The sequence below is a fragment of the Babylonia areolata genome, chromosome 2 (genome assembly GCF_041734735.1).
Source record: "Babylonia areolata isolate BAREFJ2019XMU chromosome 2, ASM4173473v1, whole genome shotgun sequence".
Lineage (NCBI taxonomy): Eukaryota > Metazoa > Mollusca > Gastropoda > Neogastropoda > Buccinidae > Babylonia > Babylonia areolata.
Window position 1 is genome coordinate 25,110,233 of NC_134877.1, and position 22,500 is coordinate 25,132,732.

At 44.7% G+C, this 22,500-nt stretch overlaps 1 protein-coding gene across 1 annotated transcript in view; it reads right to left on the reverse strand.

Annotated features, from left to right (window-relative positions):
- Positions 1-307: 307 nt before the first annotated feature.
- LOC143277120 (uncharacterized) overlaps positions 308-22,500 on the reverse strand; it is a 56,931-nt gene continuing 34,738 nt past the window's right edge. Inside the window, exons 2-5 of the mRNA XM_076581860.1 lie at positions 10,428-10,669; positions 2,269-2,768; positions 1,592-1,713; positions 308-336 (exon numbers count right to left, since the gene is read on the reverse strand). Coding sequence (XP_076437975.1) covers positions 308-336; positions 1,592-1,713; positions 2,269-2,768; positions 10,428-10,669 — 893 coding nt within the window. The remainder of the gene's footprint in view (positions 337-1,591; positions 1,714-2,268; positions 2,769-10,427; positions 10,670-22,500) is intronic.

Here is a 22,500-nt window from a genome sequence, read left to right on the forward strand (position 1 = left end):
TCGCTATACTACAGCGCCACCTTTTTTTTTTCTTTCTTTCTTTTCTTTTTTCCTGCGTGCAGTTTTATTTGTTTTTCCTATCGAAGTGGATTTTTCTACAGAATTTTGCCAAAAATAAACCCTTTGTTGCCGTGGGTTCTTTTACGTGCGCTAAGTGCATGCTGCACAGGCGACCGTCTCATCCGAATGACTAAGCGTCCAGACTACCACTCAAGGTCTAGTGGAGGGGGAGAAAATATCGGCGGCTAAGCCGTGATTCGAACCAGCGCGCTGAGATTCTCTCGCTTCCTAGGCGGACGCGTTACCTCTAGGCCACCACTCCACCTGTGTGGCTAGCTGAATCGATAGCATAAGGAGATGTGACTTGAAGCTGTGTTAGTGTACATGGAGAGAGTTACCACTCTTAACTCTTCTTAATCATTTCACTCTCCTGGTCTGATTATTCTTTCATTTCAAGTCACATTCCAAGCGAGGCAACCGTGTGTTTGTTCTGAATTGAGTGTATATTCTGTGTAGCATAATCAGGATTAAAAAGGCTATGCCAATCTTGAATAATAATTTTACATATATTTTTTTTTTAAAGTTAATTTGTGTTTGCACAAATCCGAGTACACATTCAGACGTATGAGAAAAATGTGCTTTTCCCACCAAAAGAACACAACACCATTGTCGTAACGGGGCTTTGAACCCTGACCACTGGTGAACACTGGCTTCAGAAATCCGACGCGAAACTGTTTCTGTCGTAGTCATGGTTCGTTGAATTTATCTCTCCACATCCTAAAGTTGGGAGGGTGTGTGTGTGTGGGTGGGGGGGGGGGTTGGGGGGGGGGAGAAAGGTATAAAGAATGAAATGATATGGTACCATCGTGGTTCAACTTCGCCGAAGACAGCCTCCACCCCCCACCCCCCCACAACCCACGCCCCGCCCCCCACCCATCCACCCCCTCCTCCCCACCCCACCCCCACCCCCCTTTCACACACACACACACTCACATTATTAAACAGCAGAGACTGAAGTGGTCATGATTTTGAGCGAGGAACATTAATTAATCCGCAACAATTTTTAAATAAACTGAATGCCGGTAAAGGAAAGCCACAAAATTAACCAAAGGATGAAAATGTGAACGAATAAACACCATGTCATTGGAGACAGAACCTGAACAATGTCTTAGACAATATGATAATAACAAGAAGAAGAAGAAGGAGGAAGAGGAGAAGAAAAGAAGAAATACGATGTCATTGTAGATAAAGCTAAACAGTATCATACATAATAACAATAATGATAATAATGACGCCATTAATGATGACGATGATGATGATGATGATGATGCACGTCTATGAAGAATGATTATATGTACAACTTCACCGACGAACAATCACAACACTTCCTTCTGCCTAACATTCAGGGCGGGGAGTTTTTTCTTCTCCTCCTCCTCCTCCTCCTCCTCCTCCTCGTCTTCGCCCCCAGTGAAGGACGAGGCAGGGGAAGAAGACACAAGTCCTCGCAACCCCCCCTCCTCCCCACCGTTCACACACACCCTCGAGTCCACCCCCTCTCTCTCCCCCTCCTCCTCCTCCTCCTCATCCTCGCGTCGACTGCCAGGATCCTCTTCGCGAAGCTTGCTTTCGGGGTCTTCCAGGTCAAGGTCCATGTTCCCGGGAGGGAGGTGGGGGCGTCGGTCCGGGCACCTGGCGATCACCAGGTTGACGGGGCTGTGGCGCATGTCCTCCACAAAGGACACCACCTGGGCCTCTGCGGACGTCTCCTCCTCTTCTTCTTCCTCCTCCTCCTCCTCTTCCTCCTCCTCTACTGCTTCTTCTTTGTCTTCTTCTCCTTCTTCACGGTGGTGATGGTGGTGGTTATGGTGGTGGTGGTGGTGAGAGTTTTTGCTCTCCTCCTCCTCCTCTTTCTTGTCCCCTCCCCCTCTTCCTCCTCCTCCTTTTCCTCCTCCTCCTCCTCCTCCCTCCACGCTGAGGTCCAACACGGGGCCAGGACTGGTGGCGGTGTCGGTGAGGGTAGGGGTTGGGGTAGGGGTGGGGGTGGGGGTTACTAGGGACATCACCGGGGGAGGGACGCAGCCTGGCGGGAGGAAGGGGAAGGGGTGGTGGTGGTGAGGGTGAGGGTGGAGGTGATGGTGTGGGTGGGGGTGGAGGTTGGGGCTGTCGCCCACCTCCACCACCGCCACCTCCTCCGCCGCCACGGCGGAAGGGGAGAGCACTTTGCTACTACTACTGCTGCTGCTGCTGCTATCATTAGCTGCTCCTGACCCTCCTCCTCCTCCTCCTCCTCCTCCTCCGCTTCCGGTGTGGAGGGTGGGGGTGCCCAGGGCGATGAGAGGGGGCGTGGCGGCCGTGTTGTTGTTGTTGTTGCTGTTGCTGCTGCTTTTACTACTGCTGCAGCAGAGGGCTTGCGTCACGTCTTTTGTTGCAGCTGTCATGACGGCGCTGACGACAGATGGCAGAGCCGTTGAGGGAGCCGACCCCACCCCTCCTCCTCCTCCTCCTCCTCCTCCTCCTCCTCCTGCTCCCGCTGATACCGCTGATGCTCCGTGTGCCGACGATGCCGCCGCCGACGCTGCTGAAGATTTCTCGGCAGCAGCAGCCGTCACCGCCGCTGCCGCTGATGCCGCCGACCCCGTGTGTTTCTTGTTCTTGCCGCTCTTCAGCATATGTTTCTCCGCGTTCAGTTTGTGTTCCGCAGCCTCAGCGCTGCTGATGTTCTCCTGCTTCTTCCATTTGGTGCGACGGTTCTGGAACCAGATTTTCACCTGCAAACGAAAAAAAAGACAAAAAAAAAAAAAAAAAAAAAAGATTGAGCACAAATGTTTACTAAGAAAGCCGCCTTTGCAACAGATCGTAAAACAGACATCCCCTTCCTTCCTCACACCCACCACCCCCCACCCCCCTCTCTTTCCCTTCTCGCCTCTCGCTTCCAAAACCACCCCCCCCCCCCCCCCCCCCCCCCCGCCCCACCCCCACCCCCCTCCTTGGTTCTAAAAGAAGTAAAGTAAAGCGTGCGTGCATGCAAGAGCTAGAGGCGCCCTACGAGCCACAAGAAGGTTTTTGATCGTGCATCGTTTGATGCCGTGTGAGGAGGGAGGGAGGGAGGGAGGGAGAAACAAGCTGTAACGGCGCTAGGAAACAGAGCATGGAGATGTTGTCATATGGGTGTGGGGTGTGGGTTGGGGGGGGGGGGCAGGGGTTGGTTGGTGGGAGGTGGGGTAGGAGGGGGAGCACAGAAACAGAACAGGACGGTAAAAAAAAAAAAAAGAGAGAGAGAGGGCGGAGGGTATGTGTGTGGGGGGGTGGTGGTTGGGGAGGGGGGGTATGAGGAGGAATCACCCTTCTACCATCTACACACACACACACACACACACACACACACACACACACACACACACAACTCACCCCCACCCACCCACCCACCCCCACACCCCCGCGGTTTGTGTGTGTGTGTGTGTGTGTGTGTGTGTGTGTGTGTGTGTGTGTGTGTGTGTGTGTGTGTTTTGACGGGGCCGTGTAAAGAAAACAGGGAGGGGTGGTGGGGTAGAGGGGAGGGGCGTGGGGGGTCGGGGGGCCGGGGGGGGGGCTGGAGGTGGTAGCGAGGCAGGTTACCTTTGGGGACCGTCCTGATCGCTCTCTAGTGGGACAATTAGGCGGTCATTAGGACTCTGGCACCGCAAACCATCTGCCGGGGCGCCCAAGCTGGAACTGCTGTCAAGAGAAGCACACTCCCTCTCCCTTCCCCCTCCCTCTCCCTCCTCTCCCCACCTTTCCTCCCTTCCTCCCTCCCTCTTCCCCGCTCCCTCTCTCTCTCTCTCTCTCTCTCTCCAAGCACCAGACCTTTACCCTCACCCCCTCTCACACACACCTCACACCCCGCACCCTACATCTCAACTGCACTGCTGGTCTGCCGCGCCCTTTCTTCTTCTTCTACTTCTTCTACTTCTTCTTCTTCTTCTTCCACGGTACTGTTTGACTTTCTCCTACCATTCCTTCTCCTCCCTTCCCCCTACCCCACCCTTCCTCCCTCTCTCCCTCTCCCACCAGCTCCCCCCCCCCACACACACACACACCCTAGGTGGACGAACACCTCAAAGTCCTTCCTAAGGGGGGGGTGGGGGGGAAGAGAAGAGAGAGGCCCCGACGGTGGACGTTATCATTTACCGCTGCCTTTTAATTACAACTCTTCCTCTTCCCCCAGTGAACGTCAGGCAGCAGGGAGTGGGGGATGGGGGGAGGGTGAGGGGAGCGGCGTGGTGGGGGGGGGGGAGAGAGTGGTTGTAGCTAGCCCGTACTCCCCCTCCCTCACCTCCCCTCCCCCCCCCCCCCCCCCCCCCCCCCCCCCCCCCCCCCCAGGGGACTAACGGCGTCTGTCCTTCTCATTAGCACCCACGTGGTAGAGCAAAGCTGGCAAGTCCTGTCCAGTTTGCTGTCCAGATAAAGTTTTATTAAGCCAGGGGTGAAGCGAAGGTGTGTGTGAGAGAGAGAGACAGAGACAGTGAGAGACAATGAGAGAGAGACAGAGAGAGAACCCTTGCCGAGCTTGTTTTTCCCTGAGATGTCTAGCAATGTAAGAAGGGAAGGGCGGTGTGTGTGTGTGTGTTGGGTGGGGGGGGGGGGGTAGAGGGAGGTGGCATGCATGCTGGTTCTGTGTGTGTGTGTGTCTGTGTGTGTATGGGGGGGGGTTGGGGTGATGAGGAAGGTTTGGTGCATGCTGGGAGCGCTCTCTCTCTCTCTCTCTCGCTCTCGCTCTCTCTGTCTCTCTGGAGAGAACCCGTTACCACGGCCCGAACCACAGTTGACACTTTCACGTTCTCATTAAACCGTTTTGGGGCTCCAGCCACAGTCTTGGACACTCACTCTGGCACTGGGCAAGTGATAGACATCCAACAGCGGAGAGAGAAAGAGAGAGCGATGAAATGCTTGCGGCATGGTGGGGGCTGGGGGGTTTGGGGGGGGGGGGAGGTTAGCTCAGAAACCTAGAGGGGGTGTAAAGTTCGAATCCCAGCTTTGCCGGGCAGGGGATTCATTCTCCTTTCTACTGTGTCAAGTGTCTAAAAGCTCTGTAGGGCTGGGCTATCAACTTGTCATCGTCATTCTGTCTCTGTCTCTGTGTGTGTGTCTGTCTGTCTGTCTGTCTCTCTCTCTCTCTCTCTCTCTCTCTCTCTCTCTCTCTCTCCTCTCTCTCTCTCTCTCTCTCTCTCATTAACTGGTTTCACTCAGTTTGAATGGGTCCGGCAGGTTGTAGTAATTATGAATGTACTCCTCACCACACCCGCCCCCCCCCCCCCACCGACCACCGCCCCCACCCTACCCCCACTCCTCTTCTACATCCCCTCCACCCCCCACCCCCCCACACACACACCCTCTCTTCCCCAATCCTGTTTGTATTTGCATTTCCTTTTATCACAACAGATTCCTCTGTGTGAAATTCGGGCTGCTCTCCCCAGGGAGAGGGCGTCGCTACACTACAGCGCCACCCATATTTTTGTTTGTTTTGTTGTTGTTGTTTTCCTGCGTGCAGTTTTATTTGTTTGTTTTTTTTCCTATCGAAGTGGATTTTTCTAAAGAATTTTGCCAGGAACAACCCTTTTGTTGCCGTGGGTTCTTTTACGCGCTAAGCCCATGCTGCACACGGGACCTCAGTTTAACGTCTCATACGAATGACTAACATAAACATCGTATTTGAAAGATATGTTTACAAAACAGAAGTAGAAACAAGATTATTCACGAATCAACATAACAACATGCAAAAATGAATGATTAAAAAAAAAACATAGACAAGAAACAAAGAAAGTAGACAAGTTCAAAAACAAATGAATACACAAACAAATGAACAAACATATAAAGCAGATTCAGGCATAAACAAACAAACAAATAAACAAAAAATGATAATAAATAAATAAATGAAAAAAGAGATAAGTAAATGAACACATAACTAACTTACTAACTTGATAAATAAGTATAATATACAAAAAAGTTAGTAGACACATGAACATATAAACAAACGCAAAAATAAATAGACACTTAAATAAATAGATAAATACATAGTTAAATAAATTAATTAATAGATAAATGAACAGGTAAATAAATCAAAAAATAAAATTAATAATATAAACTTGGAAAATCGGTAAATGTTTAAAGATATCGGCATATCCGCCCCTCCGCATTGATATCTCAATCCATATATCTATATATACATATATATATATATATATATATATAGAGAGAGAGAGAGAGAGAGAGAGAGAGAGAGATTATATCAATCATTATGAGGAGAGTAGTATTGTTATTATAGTCAATATAATCAGCATTGTCATTATTTTTATGAGCAGGTTTTGTTTGGGTTTTTTGTTGTTGTTGTTGCTGTTGTTGTTTTGTTGTTGTTGTTGTTGGGTTTTTTTGTTGTTGTTTTGTTGTTGTTCTGTTTTCGTTTTCTTTTGTTGTTGTTTTTTGTGTTTGTTTGTCTTGTTTTTTGTGTAAGTGTTTGTTTGTCGTGTTGTTGTTGTTTGTGTTTGTTTGTCGTGTTGTTTTTTGTGTTTGTTGGTTTGTCTTGTTGTTTTTTTGTGTTTGCTTGTCTTTTTGTTTTTTGTGTTTGCTTGTTTGTCTTGTTGTTGTTTGTGTTTGTTTGTCTTGTTGTTGTTGTTTGTGTTTGTTTGTTTGTCGTGTTGTTGTTGTTTGTGTTTGTTTGTTTGTCTTCTTGTTGTTTTTGTGTTTGTTTGTTTGTCGCGTTGTTTTTTGTGTTTATTTGTTTGTCGTGTTGTTGTTTTTGTGTGTTTGTCGTGCTGTTGTTTTTGTGTTTGTTTGTTTGTTTGTCTTGCTGTTGTTGTTTTTGTATTTGTTTGTTTGTCTTGTTGTTTTTTGTGTTTGTCTTGTTGTTGTTTTTTAGTGTTTGATTATTTGTTTGTCTTGTTGTTGTTTTTGTGTTTGTTTGTTTGTCGCGTTGTTTTTTGTGTTTTTGTGTTTGTCGTGCTGTTGTTTTTGTGTTTGTTTGTTTGTTTGTCTTGCTGTTGTTGTTTTTGTGTTTGTTTGTTTGTCTTGTTTTTTGTGTTTGTTTGTTTGTCTTGTTTTTGTTTTTTTACGATTGCTATATTCAGTCCATAAGCAGCAAATCTCAGAATGAGAGTCAGTCAGACAGACAGACAGAGAATCAAAGGTTGTTGCTGGGTGGTTTGGTTTTGTTTTGTTTTTTTACACAAACCCATCTGCACCCCCCCACCAAACTTAAGAGTCACACAGCCCTCCAAGGAAAACGTCATGGAATAAACTAAAGTCTGCATGATTCGGTTAAGGGGAGGCAATAGCGAGCGTCCTGAAGCGACGGTTCCTTTTCTCTGAACAGACAGCAACATATGGGAGAATGAAAGAAGAGTATGAATGACTAAATAAACAAATGCAAGGGCGGAAAGAAAAATAAAAAAAAAAAAGGAAAGAAACTATTGCAGCCCGTTGTTCCTTGCGGACTTATAGCGACTTACATTGAAAGGCTTCTGGCGGAATATCGAAAGAGCGGAAACAAACAAAACGTGTTTTTCTTTCGCCGCTTTTTATGTAGTCTTCTTCTTCTTCTTCTTCTTCTTCTTCTTCTTCTTCTTCTTCTTCTTCTTCTTCTTCTTCTTCTTCTTCTTCTTCCTCTTCTTCTGTTAAGCTGATATTTTCTTCTTTTTTTTCTTCTTTTTTTTTCTCTACAACAATGTATATTCTAAACCATGAGGATTGGCAATCATACCATTAATATCCACACCCTGAATTAAGTTGATCATTGTACGGTTACAAAGGCTTTCATTCTCACGAGGTACTGTACTGTACTGTTCTATAATGTACTGTACTGTGCTGTGCTGTGCTGTGCTGTGCTGTACTGTACTGTATTGTACTTTTTTTGTTTTTTCTATTCTATTTTATTTCCCCCAAGACATAAGCGCCTTGGGTTACGCTGCTGGTCAGGAAACTGTTTAGCAGATGTGCTGTAGCGTATATGAATTTGTCCGAACGCAGTATCGCATCCATGAGCAACTGTACTGTACTGTATTGTACTGTACTCTACTGTACTGTACTCTACTGTACTGTACTGTCTTGAAATACAACACAATACGATGCAATATGATACAACACAACACAACACAATGTTACATGGTAAAAAATACTGTTTAACTTTGGTGTGTGTGTGTGTGTACGTGTACGTGTGTGTGTGTGTGTGTGTGTGTGTGTGTGTGTGTGTGTGTGTGTGTGTCTGTCTGTCTGTCTGTCTGTCTGTCTGTCTGTGTGCGCGTGTGTGTTCTCTTATCTATCTATATATCTATCTATCTATCTATCTATCTGTCGATGGGAAAACAACTATAAAAAATACTGCACGCAGGAAAAAAATAACAAAAAAATGGGTGTGCTGTAGTGTAGAGACGCGCTCTCCCTGGGGAGAGCAGCCCGAATTTCAGACAGAGAAATCTGTTGTGATAAAAATCAAATACAAATACGAATCTTTCTACCTATCCCACTAGCTATTTACCTACCTGTGTATCGCAATCTGATGATGATGTGGGGTTTTGTGTGTGTGTGTGTGTGTGTGTGTAATTTGTTGGTTGTTGTTTATTGATATAATCTTTGTAATATTAGGTGCGTTAGCGTTTGTTTTTGTTTTGGTTTACTTTTTTCAAATGATCGGATAAAACGACACTGTAAATGTCCCTGTATTCCCCCTGTCACGTGGGCTGTTAATTAAGCTAATGACAGTAAAGAGTCACAGTGTCAAAGTGTCAAAGTACCAGTGTTTCGTTGACGTTGTGCAACGAGGCCATCTCAGCCCGCTATCTATCTATCTATCTATATGTCTGTCTGTCTGTCTATCTAAATCTATCCAACCATCCATCTATCCATCTTTCCATCTCTACACCTGTGTCTCAGTGACGTTGAGCAACAAGGTCATCTGTCTGTCTGTCTGTCTGTCTGTCTGTCTACCTATCCAACCATCCATCCATCCATCCATCTATCTCTACACTTGTGTCTCAGTGACGAGCAGCGATGCCCTCTATCTATCCATATCATCATCATGGCCTGGCTTCGCTGACGAAGATCTAGGAAGGGCGTTGTCCACGTCTGATGCAGGCACGCTCATGGCTGACAAGGCCAATGCGGGAAAAGCAGAGTCGGCCGCAGCGGTTGCAAGGGAAAGTCTGGTCTGGGTTCGCGGCTGCAGCGTCGTGGTTCTTCCTCCTTCTGCGTTTGTCCTCAAGGCTGGCCCTACGGTTGTTTTCGAAGGAGGAGACAGCTTGGTGGATGGTGCGTCGCCAGGTCTCTCGATCAGCGGCTACTGCGGACCACTGGCGATGGTCAATGTGACAGGCACCGAGAGCTTTCTTCAAGGAGTCTTTGTATCTCTTCTTGGGTGCTCCTCTGTCACGGTGGCCAGTGGACAGTTCGCCATACAGCGCGATCTTGGGCAGGCGGTGGTCCTCCATCCTGGACACGTGCCCTGCCCAACGTAGCTGGGTCTTTAGCAGCACTGCCTCGATGCTGATAGTCTTTGCCTGCTCCAGGACCTCGACATTTGTGATGTAGTCACTCCAGTGGATGCTGAGGATGGTGCGAAGGCAGCGCTGGTGGAAGCGATCAAGCAGCCGTATGTGGTGCCGGTAGGTGACCCAGGTTTCGGAGCCATACAACAAGGTGGGCAGTACAACAGCTCTGTACACGCTGATCTTTGTGTCTTTCTTCAGGTGTTTGTTGTTCCACACTCTCTTGTACAGCCTGCCGAATGCGCTGTTTGCCTTTGCAAGTCTGTTGTCGATCTCCTTGTCGATCTTGGCGTCAGACGAGATGGTGCAGCCTAGGTAGCTGAACTGGTGGACCGACTTCAGCTCTGTCTCACCGATGTTGATGTGAGGAGCGTGGAATTCTTCCTGTGGGGCAGGCTGGTGGAGAACTTCCGTCTTTTTCAGACTGACTTCTAGGCCGAAGAGCTGCGCAGCCTCTGCGAAGCAGGACGTTATACGCTGCAGGGCCGCTTCTGTATCTATCCATATATCCATCTATCCATCTATCTATCTATCTATCTATCTATCTATCTCTATACCTGTCTCAATGACGTTGAGCAGCGAGGCCATCTATCTGACTATCTATTTATCTATCTGTCTATCTGTCTATCTATCCATCCATCTCTATACCTGTGTCTCAGTGACTTTGAGCAGAGAGGCCATCTATATATCTATCTATCTATCTATCCATCCATCCATCCATAAATCCATCAATCTACCTACCTGTGTCTCAGTGACGTTCAGCAGCGAGGCCATCTATCTATATCTATCTCTCCATCCATCCATCCATCCACCCATCTACCTACCTGTGTCTCAGTCACGTTGAGCAGAGAGTTCATCTATCTATCTATCTATCTCTACCCATCCATCCATCCATCCATCCACCCATCTACCTACCTGTGTCTCAGTCACGTTGAGCAGCGAGGCCATCTCGGCCCGCTCCGCGGACGACAGGTACTTCTTCTGCTCGAACTGTTTCTCCAGCTCGAAGATCTGGCGGCCTGTGAAGGTGGTCCTCGCCTTCTTCTTCTTGGCCGGCTGCTCCCCTCCTCCTCCTCCTCCTCCTCCTCCTCCTCCTTGCCCCTCCTCCCCCACGTCCTCGCTCTTCCGCTTCTTCTCTCCCGCCGCCTTCTCCGATTCTGGGGAGAAATCCGATAGAATGTGAAGGTAGGATGTAATATACAGAAGGAGTGAAAAAAAAATTCATCAAAAGATTGTAAGATTATATATATATATATATATATATATATATATATATATGTGTGTGTGTGTGTGTGTGTGTGTGTGTGTGTTTATATATATATATATATATATATATATATATATATATAATATGTATGTAAATCTATAGAAATAAATATACAGTACAAAAAATATAGAATATAAGAGAGAATGATTATATAGAGAAAAAATCCAATAGAATATAAAGACAAATCAACAGAATATAAGATAGAATACACATTAAAAAGTTAATAGAATATATCAACATAGGATTATTTTTCTTCTAACTCAATAGAATATGAAGGAGAATATGTATCTTATAAATCAATAGAACATAGAATATATAGAAAAAATCAATAGAATATTATTTAGACCATAAAATCAATACAATAGAGTAGAGTATATCGAGAAAAAAATCAATACAAGATAGGATATACAGAAAAAAAAAAATAAATCGAATATATAGAAAAAAAATCAATAGAGTTTACGATAGAATATATAAAATAAACAGAAGGCATTTGAGGTCAGTGATAAAGTACGGTTCGTACGTCAAACCGTCGCCGTGTTGAAATTTGAAATTTGCATTCAGAAAGTGCGAAACGTGTGAGTACAGTATAGGCTTTTGAGCGTGGTGATGCTTTTTCTTTGGGGGGGGGGGGGGGGGGGGGGCTTTTTATCTTTGCTTGAACTCGTGATTCCTGAGTACTGCTGAATAATTAAGGATCATTTAAACCAAGTAAAACTTGATATATAAAAGGGGTGTCGGGGGTACGGGAAGAGTGGGACAGAGACAACTGATTGAGATTTGTTGTTTGTTGTTTGTCTTTTTTGTTTTGGGTTTGTTTGTTTGTTTGTTGTCGCTACTGAAACTGAAACTGTCGTTTTTCGATTGTATAATATGCTGTATTTTTGCTGTTGTTGTTGTTGTTGTTTATGTATTGACAGTGAGGTACACTCAATACGAAAATAAAATAAATGCAAATCAAAACTGATAAACTAATAGGTGAATGAGAAAGCGAATAAATAAAGAAATAAATACAAACCTCCAAACATACATACACATATACATATATAAAAAATAAAATAAAATAAATAAATAAAACGGGACAGTCATTTATACTGACTCCGATATTCTCACCGCATCAGTGTATATAATAGTAATCATAAACTGTATAAAGATAAGTTTTCTCTTGAAAATCATCTTAACAGTTCGACCAGAAACACTTGCTTGTACACGTGTGAAGTACAGGATGTTTAAGCGTAATCTTCCTGTTCAAAAGGGGAGAATATTAAACACCGACCCCCCCACCCCCCACCCCACCCCACCCCCACCCCCCTCCCCCCTCCCCTCTCCCCCATGAAGACTGAACTTGTACTAAGTGTAAACCTTGAGATCTTAAGAACGATTTTCATGACCTCTTTGATTGCTCAACCGTTGAAGAAGCAAGAAAAGAAAAACAAAGATGTTTACCAAAAAAAAAAATTTTACTGGAAAATACAAACGAAATGTTTTGAAATTTCGTTCATTGTTTACGAGGAGAAAAAAAAAAAAAAAAAAAAAAAAAAAAAAAAAAAAACGTTTGTTGACCCCTTTACTCAGATCCCTGAACATCATAATGAGTGCTTTCTGATTCAACACGACAAACAAGGTGCATCTCTGACTCAACTTGTTGACGCGTTTTTGTTTTGTTGTTGTTGTTGTTGTTTTTTCTGGTGAATTTTTTCCTGTTTGCGTTGGGGGAAAAAACCCCGTTCACTTCTGGCATGTATGCAATGTACAGTGCTGTGTCTCTTATATGTTACTGAATATTTATGTGTGTGTATATATATATATATATATATATATATATATATATATGTGTGTGTGTGTGTGTGTGTGTGTGTGCATATTTATGTGTGTATATATGTATGTGATATATATATATATATATATATAAAATTCTATATATATATATATGCACGCGCGCGCACACACACACACACACACACACACACACACCTCTCTCTCTCTATATATATATATATATGTGTGTGTGTGTGTGTGTGTGTGTGTGTGTGTGTGCGTGTATGTGTGTGTGTGCGTTCCTTTTGTGTTCTTTCTTTTGGAGATAGATAGATAGATAGGTAGATAGATAGATAGATGTGTGTGCGTGTATGTGTGCACGCGCGCGCGCGCGCGTGGCGTGTATATGTGTGTGTCTGTGTATGCGTGGTGTGTGTGTGTATGTGCGTGGTGCGTGCGACGACGATGATGATGATAGTGGTGGTGATGGTGTGCATCATCGATAACGTCACTGCGATGATGGAGAAAGGAGAGGTGAGGACGAAGGAGAACAGGAGAATTAATGGAGAAAAAAAAAGAAGGAGAACAACAAGAAAAAAAAAAGCATATCTGTGTCTGTGTCTGCTTTCTTTGTTTGAATGCGTTGCAGGCATAAAAATACAAAAAAAGTTTTGGGAAGTTGGTATTTTCCCCTTTCAGATAATCCGACTTTATTTCAGATACGTTTATATTTGGTTCAGCCTTCACCCCCCGACCCCCACCCCCACCCCCCGAACACGGAGTGTGGTTGCCTACATGGCAGGGTAAAAACGGGTCATACACGTAAAAGCCCACTCGTGTATATTATACGAGTGAATGTGGGAGTTACGGCCCACGAACGAAGAAGGAGAAGAGATTTAACTCTTCTTTTTTTTTCTCTTCTTATGTTACTTGATCACATTTTGTTTAGGTTTAGTTTGGTTGAGTTCATATGTTGTGGTTTGGTATTTTATGTAAATCTTCTCAGTTTCACTTTATTATGGTGTTGGTGTTTAAGATATCTGTCTGGCTTACCACCCACAACAACAAGAACAACACACACACACACACACACACACACACACACACACACACACACACACACACACACACACACACAGATAATCTAACATATTTGCATTTGTATTTGCATTTCTTTTTATCACAACAGATTTCTCTGTGTGAAATTCGGGCTGCTCTCCCAAGGAGAGCGCGTCGCTATACTACAGCGCCACCCATTTTTTTGTATTTTTTCCTGCGTGCAGTTTTATTTGTTTTTCCTATAGACGTGGATTTTTCTACAGAATTTTGCCAGGAACAACCCTTTTGTTGCCGTGGGTTCTTTTACGTGCGCTAAGTGCGTGCTGCAAAACGTGTGTGGATGTGAAGGGGTTTTTTTTTTGGGGGGGGGGGGTGGGGGGGGGGGGTTAGGAAAGGGGAGAAAATATTAATAACCCCACTGCCCACTAAAACAAAACAAAAAAAAACTATAAAAAAAAAACTGCCAACGTAATAACACCCACATTTGATTCAGTCATGTGACAGCCCCAAGAGAGAGACTGACAAACCAAAATCTTCAACTTCTTTCCCCTCCCCTCCCCCTCCCAACCCCCCCCCCCCCCTCCCCTTTCTCAACCCTATACCGTCACCGTCAACCCCCCACCCCCCACCCCCGCTCCCCCACTTCCCCCTGAACCCCACCCCCCTCCCCCTGCCCACCCCCTACATTGGACCCCAGTCAGCAGTAAACGACAGTCTTCAACAGTAATAGCTCCAGGCTACAACAGCTGAAGACCAATCAAAAGGTCCCACAGGAGGACTCATTTGCATATACACCGAGCGCTTTATTGTCCAATGAGGGGAGGGGTGCGGGGCGGGGGGGGGGAGGTGGATGGTGGATGCAGGGGTGGGGGGATGAACTTTTTAGGTGTGGGGGGGAGGGAGGGTGTGGGAGGATTGGGAGAGGGGGCAGGGGGTGGGGGGCGGGGGTTTGAGCGGAATAAGCATCACTTTCTCTTTACCTGTCCCGGGGGTCCATTTGTCAGTGGCAGCTTTTTGCCCGGGGTAGACTCCCACGGGGAGAGGGGGTGAGGGGGGGGGGTTGAGGATGGGGATGGCACTAGGGGAGGATGGAGGAATAGGGTGATGGATGGGAGGGAGAGGGGGCTCGGTGTGTGTGTGTGGGAGGGGTGGGGGGTGAGGATGGGCGGGGGGGGGGGGGCAGTAAGTTCCCATCTTTTGATTCCCTTGTTCTGCTTATCTCTCTCTTCATGGGTTTGAGGGAGCTGCATGACTTACTCATATTTTGCTGCATGGATTTTGAGGCTTCTTCTTCTTCTTCTTCTTCTTCTTCTAAGGTGGTGAATAGGATACGGCGTCTCTCCAATTATCAAAATTAAATTATTATTATTTAGCCGAGTGGTTAAAGCGTTGGACTTTTCAATCTGAGGGTCCCGGGTTCGAATCTCGGTAACGGCGCCTGGTGGGAAAAGGGTGGAGATTTTTTTTTTCCGATCTCCCAGGTCAACATATGCGCAGACCTGCTTAGTGCCTGAACCCCATTAATTTGTATGTATACGCAAGCAGAAGATCAAATACTGTACGTTAAAGATCCTGTGATCCATGTCAGCGTTCGGCATGTACACGCCCGAAAACGGAGTATGGCTGCTTACATGGTGGGAGTGGGGGGAGGTAAAAACGGTCAAACACGTAAAAGCCCACTCGTGTACATACGAGTGAACGTGGGGAGTTGCAGCCCACGAAGAGGAAGAAGGAGTAGAAGAGGAAGAAGAAGAAGAAGAAGTAGAAGAGGAAGAAGAGGAAGAAGAAGTAGAAGAAGAAGAAGAAGTAGAAGAGGAAGAAGAGGAAGAAGAAGAAGTAGAAGAGGGAAAAGAAGAAGTAGAAGAGGAAGAAGAAGTAGAAGAAGAAGAGGGAGAAGTAGAAGAAGAAGAAGTAGAAGAGGAGGAAGAAGAAGAAGAAGAAGAAGAATTATAGTAACCATTGGACAGGTGGCCGAGCGGATAATGCGCCTGACCAGGAAGCAAATGTTCACTGGTTCCAGCCCCTCCACCCCCGCCCACCGCCCCCCAGCAGGGATCGAGACTTTCTCACTCTCCCCCCCACACCACCACCACCACCACCTCACACCACTTCACCCCCACACCAGCCCCTCCTCATCTCTCCACTCTAAAGACCTCGAGTCTGGTGGTCTGGGCGCTAGTCTTTCGAACTGAATGAGGCGCCGACTCCACCGAGGTCCAGTCTGCAGCACGCACTTATTTATCCCTCCACTAAGACCTCCAGTCTGGTGGTCTGGGCGCTAGTCTTTCGAATGAGGCTCCGACTCCACCGAGGTCTATCTAGTCTGCAGCACGCACTTATTTTGGCGCGCTCCAACGGTAACGAGAGTAAGAATTCCTGGCAGTGTTAAGTACAGGGAAATGCACTTTGACAGTGAAATATATGCAGAAATATTTTGCAGAAAAGAAAGAAAGAAAACGAAGAAGAAAAGCAGTGTCGGAATATGGTGATGCGCTCTCCATGGGGAGAGAAGCCCACAGTTCACGCAAAGAAATCTGTTGTGGACGAAGAATCATACAATACAATACAATACAATACAGTACAATACAATACAGTACTAGAAAGCATACGATACAATACAATACAATACTAGAAAGCATACAATAGAATACAATACAATACAATTCAATACTAGAAAGCGTCTCTCTCTCTCTCTCTCTCTCTCTCTCTCTCTCTCTCTCTCTCTCTCTCTCTCTCTCTCTCTCTCTCCCTCCCTCTTGTCAATACAACACAATACAATTCAATACTAGAAAGCCTCTCTCTCTCTCTCTCTCTCTCTCTCTCTCTCTCTCTCTCTCTCTCTTGTCAATACCACATAATGCAATACAATTCAATACTAGAAAGCCTCTCTCTCTCTCTCTCTGTCTCTCTCTCTCTTGTCAATACAACACAATACAATTCAGTACTAGAAAGCCTCTCTCTCTCTCTCTCTCTCTCTCTCTCTCTCTCCCCTCCCTCTCTCTCGTCAATACAACACAATACAATTCAATACTAGAAAGCCTCTCTCTCTCTCTCTCTCTCTCTCTCTCTCTCTCTCTCTCTTGTCAATACAACAGAATACAATTCAATACTAGAAAGCCTCTCTCTCTCTCTCTCTCTCTCTCTCTCTCTCTCTCTCTCTCTCTTGTACATTTGTACATTATACATGCATTGAGTATAACAGCATTTATATGTGTATATGTTTGTGTGTCTCTTAGAACAACGGCAGATATGCAAGTCGGCCAATGTGCTAATTAATATCTCCACCGTTGGAAAATAAAGATTCATTCATTCATTCATTCACACTCTCTCTCTCTCTCTCTCTCTCTCTCTCTCTCTCTCTCTCTCTCTCTCTCTCAACTGAAGAGAATTTATCTGGCTGGAATATCATATTAGTTGACAGTTGTTGTTGTTGTTGTTGTTGCTGTTGTTGTTGTTTTTTAATACAGTAGACCTGTGAAGTAAAGACCTGGATATTCATACTTTCATTTCTGAACTTGCTATACATGTAGGAATATTTCATGCTGATAATTATGTTGTCTAGGTTTTTGTTGGGGGTTTTTTGTTGTTTTTTGTTGTTTTTCATGGTGTCATGCATACTACACTTTCGAAAATGTGATTCATGTTAACACTTCTTCAAGGAGGGCTTTGGCCTTACTGAATAAAATTCTGTTCTGTTCTGTTCTCTCTCAAATTCATCTTTTTCTTTTCTTTTCTTTTTCTTTTTTTTCTTTTTTGTATTCAGCATAAATCGCATAAGAAATAGACGAGCGCAATAGCCGAGTGGTTAAAGCGTTTGACTTTCAATCCCAGGGTCCCGGGTTCGAATCTCGGTAACGGCGCCTGGTGTGTAAAGGGTGGAGATTTTTTCCGATCACCCTATTCAATATATGTGCAGACCTGCTAGTGCCTGAACCCCCTTCGTGTGTATACGCAAACAGAAGATGAAATGTGCACGTTAAAGAACCTGTAATCCATGTCAGCGTTCCGTGGGTTATGGAAACGAGAACATACCCAGCATGTTCGCCCCCGAAAACGGAGTATGGCTGCCAAAATGGCGGGGTAAAAACGGTCATGCACGTAAAAGCCCACTCGTGTACTTACGAGTGAACGTGGGAGTTGCAGCCCACGAACAAAGAAGAAGAAGAAGCATAAGAAATGTTTTTAAAATACTGAAAAATATACTGTTGTGAGTTATGTGAAATCCTGACTACATAGAAATTATTCTTGAAAATGGTCTCGGTGTTTTTTGTTGTTGTTTTTTTGTTGTTTTTTTAATTGATCTATTTGATATTCTATGTCTTATTGTATTGTGCTTGAAGCCTTCTTGATATTGGGTTAAAGAGCGGTGTTGATTTTTTTTTTTTCTTATTCGTTTATTGTTACTATTATCGAACACACTGTCGGTTCAAATAAAGGATAGATTTTATTTCTCTGAAAGTGACAACTGCACTTTGACTTTAATATCTTTTTTTTTTAATAAAAGAGGGATGGAGTATTAACAGGAACCATATTACATTTGTTTAACATTACTTTGATTACGAGAGTAAAATAGCAAAGTGGATTGTACTGATCTTCAAGACTCGATGGACTTTTTAGCAGCACAGATCAATGATCTTCAAGGCGTGTAATATATTCACAATAAAGGATGCGTTTTATTTTATAACAGATTCCGAAACACGTGCAATTATCTTACTGGTTTTGTTATGAAACGGTCTTAAAATATATTATATTTCTTAATCTGTATCCAATTTCTTTCTTTCTTTTTTTTCTTTTCTTTTCAATTTTTTTTTTCTTTCTTTCTTTTTTTTCTTTTTTCTTTTTTTCTTCTTTGTTTTTCGTCTGTTAATTTGTTTCTTTGTTGGTTGGTTTATTTGATTTTTTAGTTGTTTTGTTTTGTTAATAAGGATGATGTGTGTGGGTTTGTTTGTTTTTTTGTTGTTGTTGTTTTTGTTTTTTTTTTTTGTTTGTTTGTTTTGTTTTGTTTTTGTTTGTTGGTTGGTTGTTTCTTTGTGTGTGTGTGTGTTTTTTGGGGTGAGCATTTTCATAAGTACATACGAAAGGTTGTTTAGATTAAACAAATACAAAAATGTAAGCGTATATTTGTATTTGTATTTCTTTTTATCACATCAGATTTCTCTGTGTGAAATTCGGGCTGCTTTCCCCAGGGAAAGCGCGTCGCTACACTACAGCGCCACCCATTTTTTTGTATTTTTCCTGCAAGCAGTTTTATTTGTTTTTGCTATTGAAGTGGATTTTTCTACAGAATTTTGCCAGGAACAACCCTTTTGTTGCCGTGGGTTCTTTTACGTGCGCTAAATGCATGCTGCACACGGGACCTCGGTTTATCGTCTCATCCGAATGATTAGCGTCCAGACCACCACTCAAGGTCTAGTGGACGGGGAGAAAATGTCGGCGGCTGAGCCGTGATTGGAACCAGCGCGCTCAGATTATCTCGCTTCCTAGGCGGACGCGTTACCTCTAGGCCATCACTCCACTTATCTATATCTATTTTTGCATATATAGGGTGTCCCCCCAAAAAAGTGAACCGCTTTTGGACAAGTATTTTCTCAGCGATAGAGAAACCGAATTCATTGAAAATTTTCACACAGTTATCTTAGGGTATCATCAATGAGACTGCAAAATATCTAAAAGTTCGGACGCAAATTATGCGAGTATTGTCAAATTCAAAACAGCATGTCAAAAAAATCCAATATCAGAGGGACACCCGATATGTTGATCACTTTGCGCATCTATACGCATGTTCAAACTAATAGTATTTGGTCTTTGACATATTTCCCTGTATATTTCCCCTTTGTTGAAACCGATGTTGACACCCGTAAAAAAAATAATAATAATAAAATTAAAATAAAAACCATGCGTGTATCTATCATGTATGTGTGTGTGTGTGTGTGTGTGTGTGAATGTATCATACATACGCAGCATGCACGTCAGTGTTCATGCATGCGCACAAAGCAACAGAGAAACGCTGAAAACGAAGCCCATTTTTCAAACTGAATCCGCCTGCTGCTATAACAGATAACATCTTTGCTTAATAGAAAAGAAAAAAAAAGTACATGGATGAATATATAAATGAATGATTCAATACATAAATGAATGAATAAATAGATTACTGTCAGTATCAGTATCAGTCGCTCAAGGAGGCGTCACTGCGTTCGGACAAATCCATATACGCTACACCACATCTGCCAAGCAGATGCCTGACCAGCAGCGTAACCCAGCGCGCTTAGTCAGGCCTTGAGAAAAAATATAAAAATAAAAATTAAAAATAAATAATAAATAAATCAATATTATTATTTTAAAAAAATATAAATAAATTAAATTAAATAAATGAAAATAAATATTTTTTAAATAAATTAAATTAAATTAAATTGAAATAAAATAAAATAATATAATAAAATATAATAACAAAACAAACAAAAAATAGTTGTTGTTTTTTTAAATAGATTATTAATTAATGAATAGATAAATAGATAAATAAATGAATGAATAAATAGATAACGCAGCATCAATCTTCAACAGCAAGCAACAAACGGTTTTCCTTTCAACACCTCTCACTCACACACAACACACTGTCGTAACAGTAACAACGCACAGCACGGCACACACGAGACACGAGATCAGGAGCAAGAGGGAAAGAAAGAAAGAAAAAAAAAGGAAAAAAAAGAAAAAGAAAAATCACTTTCCTCCTTTCCCTTCTCAACGCCAAAACCCCCCAGCCCCTAACGCCTCCACTCCCCCACCCCTCACCCACCCACCCCCCACCCTCACCCGCCACACACACACACACACACACACACACACACCACACACCCAATTTTTCAACCGTCAGGTTTAAACGATCCTAATAATTTGACGGCAGATCAGCCGCGAAATCATTCTAAAGACATTTGTTGCACCACTGGGGACCATAACTCTTTCTCCTCACCCAACCCCAACCCAACCCAACCCACACCACACCTCTGATTCCCCTGTGACTTGGGGTTCGGCAGGAGTATGAAGGAGAAAAGCTCTTCCTCTCCTTGCTCCCTTTTCAAGCAAAAGCGCCCTTTTATCGTTCCCTGACATCGCCTCCGTTTCCCTCACTCCCAGCGTCGTCGTCGTCAGCTGAAAAGGTTAGGACCCTGATAAAGTGGAGGCAAGCGAGGAGAGAGAGAGAGAGAGAGAGAGAGAGAGAGAGAGAGAGAGAGAGAGAGAGAGAAAGAAGTGGATCCCCGAGGGCGCATCGGTCAGTCTGAAGGTGGACGTTATCCGCGCTGGCAATCTGGCCGCTGCCGTGTCCGATTCGCAGAGTTCCTGAGAGAATCGTGGGGGCATGGAGGGGGGGTAGGGGGGGGGGGTAGGGGATAGGGAGGTTTGGAGGGGGGGGAGGAGGGAGTTCGGTGCCTTGGATGATTTGGGGGGTTGCCCCCCCCCCCCCCCCCCCCCTCCTCCCCAACCCCACACTCCTCTCCTCACACACACACACACTCCGACTGTGCAGTTAAGTGCATTCTTGTTAGAGTAATGATGATGATGATGATGATGATGATGACCAAGATGGGTGATTATCGTCATCATCACAACATTGATTTCATCATCATCTTTTTTTTCTTTTTTCTTTTTTGTTTTCAAAGCAGATGTGGTGTTGCTTTTATATTATATTATATTATATTATATATATATATATATCAGTCCTCATGATTTGACACATCTTTGAAACTCATATATTTATATATAAAATAGATAAATAGATTGAAACAGAAACTGCATCATCATCACCATTGTTATTTTGTAGCTGCTACGTTGGTACTGTTCACACACACACACACACACACACACACACACACACACACACACACGCACACGCACACGCGCACACACACACACACACACACACACACAAAAAGAGAAAGCCGTCCATGTGACTGTGTGTGCGTGTGTGTGTGTGTGCTCGTGCGTGCGTGCGTGCGTGCGTGTGTGCGTGCGTGCGTGTGTGTGTGTGCGTGTGTGTGTGAGAGGAATTAAAAAGGAGGAAGTGTCGTAGTCAGTGACAGGAAGGAGAGGGGGGAGGGAAGAGGAGGGAGAGACAGAGAGAGACAGACACAGAGAGAGAGAGGCAGAGAGAGAGGAGGGAAAGAGGTAGAAGGAGAGAGAGAGGGAGAGAGAGATCGTAGGGGAAAGATATAGTAGGAGAGAGAGAGGGAGCGTAGGGAAAAGAGATAGTAGGAGAGAGAGAGAGGGAGGGAGGGAGAGAGAGACAGAGAGAGTAGGGGAAACAGATGGAGAGAGAGAGAGAGAGAAGGAGGGAGAGAGACACACAGAGAGAAAGAGGAGGGGAAAGAGAGAGTAGGGGAGAGAGAGTAGGAGAAAGAGAGAGGGAGAGAGGGACAGAGAGAGAGCGTAGGGGAAAGACACAGAAGGAGAAAGAGAGAGAGAGACGGAGAGAGAGAGGGAGAGAGAGACAGAGAGAGAGAGAGAGAGGAGGGGAAAGAGATAGTAGAGTGAGAGAAAGAGAGAGTGAGGAGATGGGGGGGTGGGGGTGGGGGTGGGGTGGGGGGAAGGAAAAGAAGTTGCTGTCCGCAAGACGCTACCCTCACCCGCCCACCCCCACACCCCCCCACCCGACACCACACCCCTCCCCCCCCCCCCACCCCACCCCCCCGCGCCCCCCCTTCCTTCACCACCACCCTCTCTCTTAACTGATGGGCGTCACAACAGCAGACTGGGATTGAGCAATTCATCACCCTGACACTCCCTTGTGCTCTCGTGGAACGCAATCAGCTGCCATCGATCGGCCGCCATCACTTGTTCTTCTGCCAAAGGACCCGCCGCCGCTGCGATTGGTGCCCAAATCTGCGCGCAGTGCGTAATGGGCCTTTCAAGAGA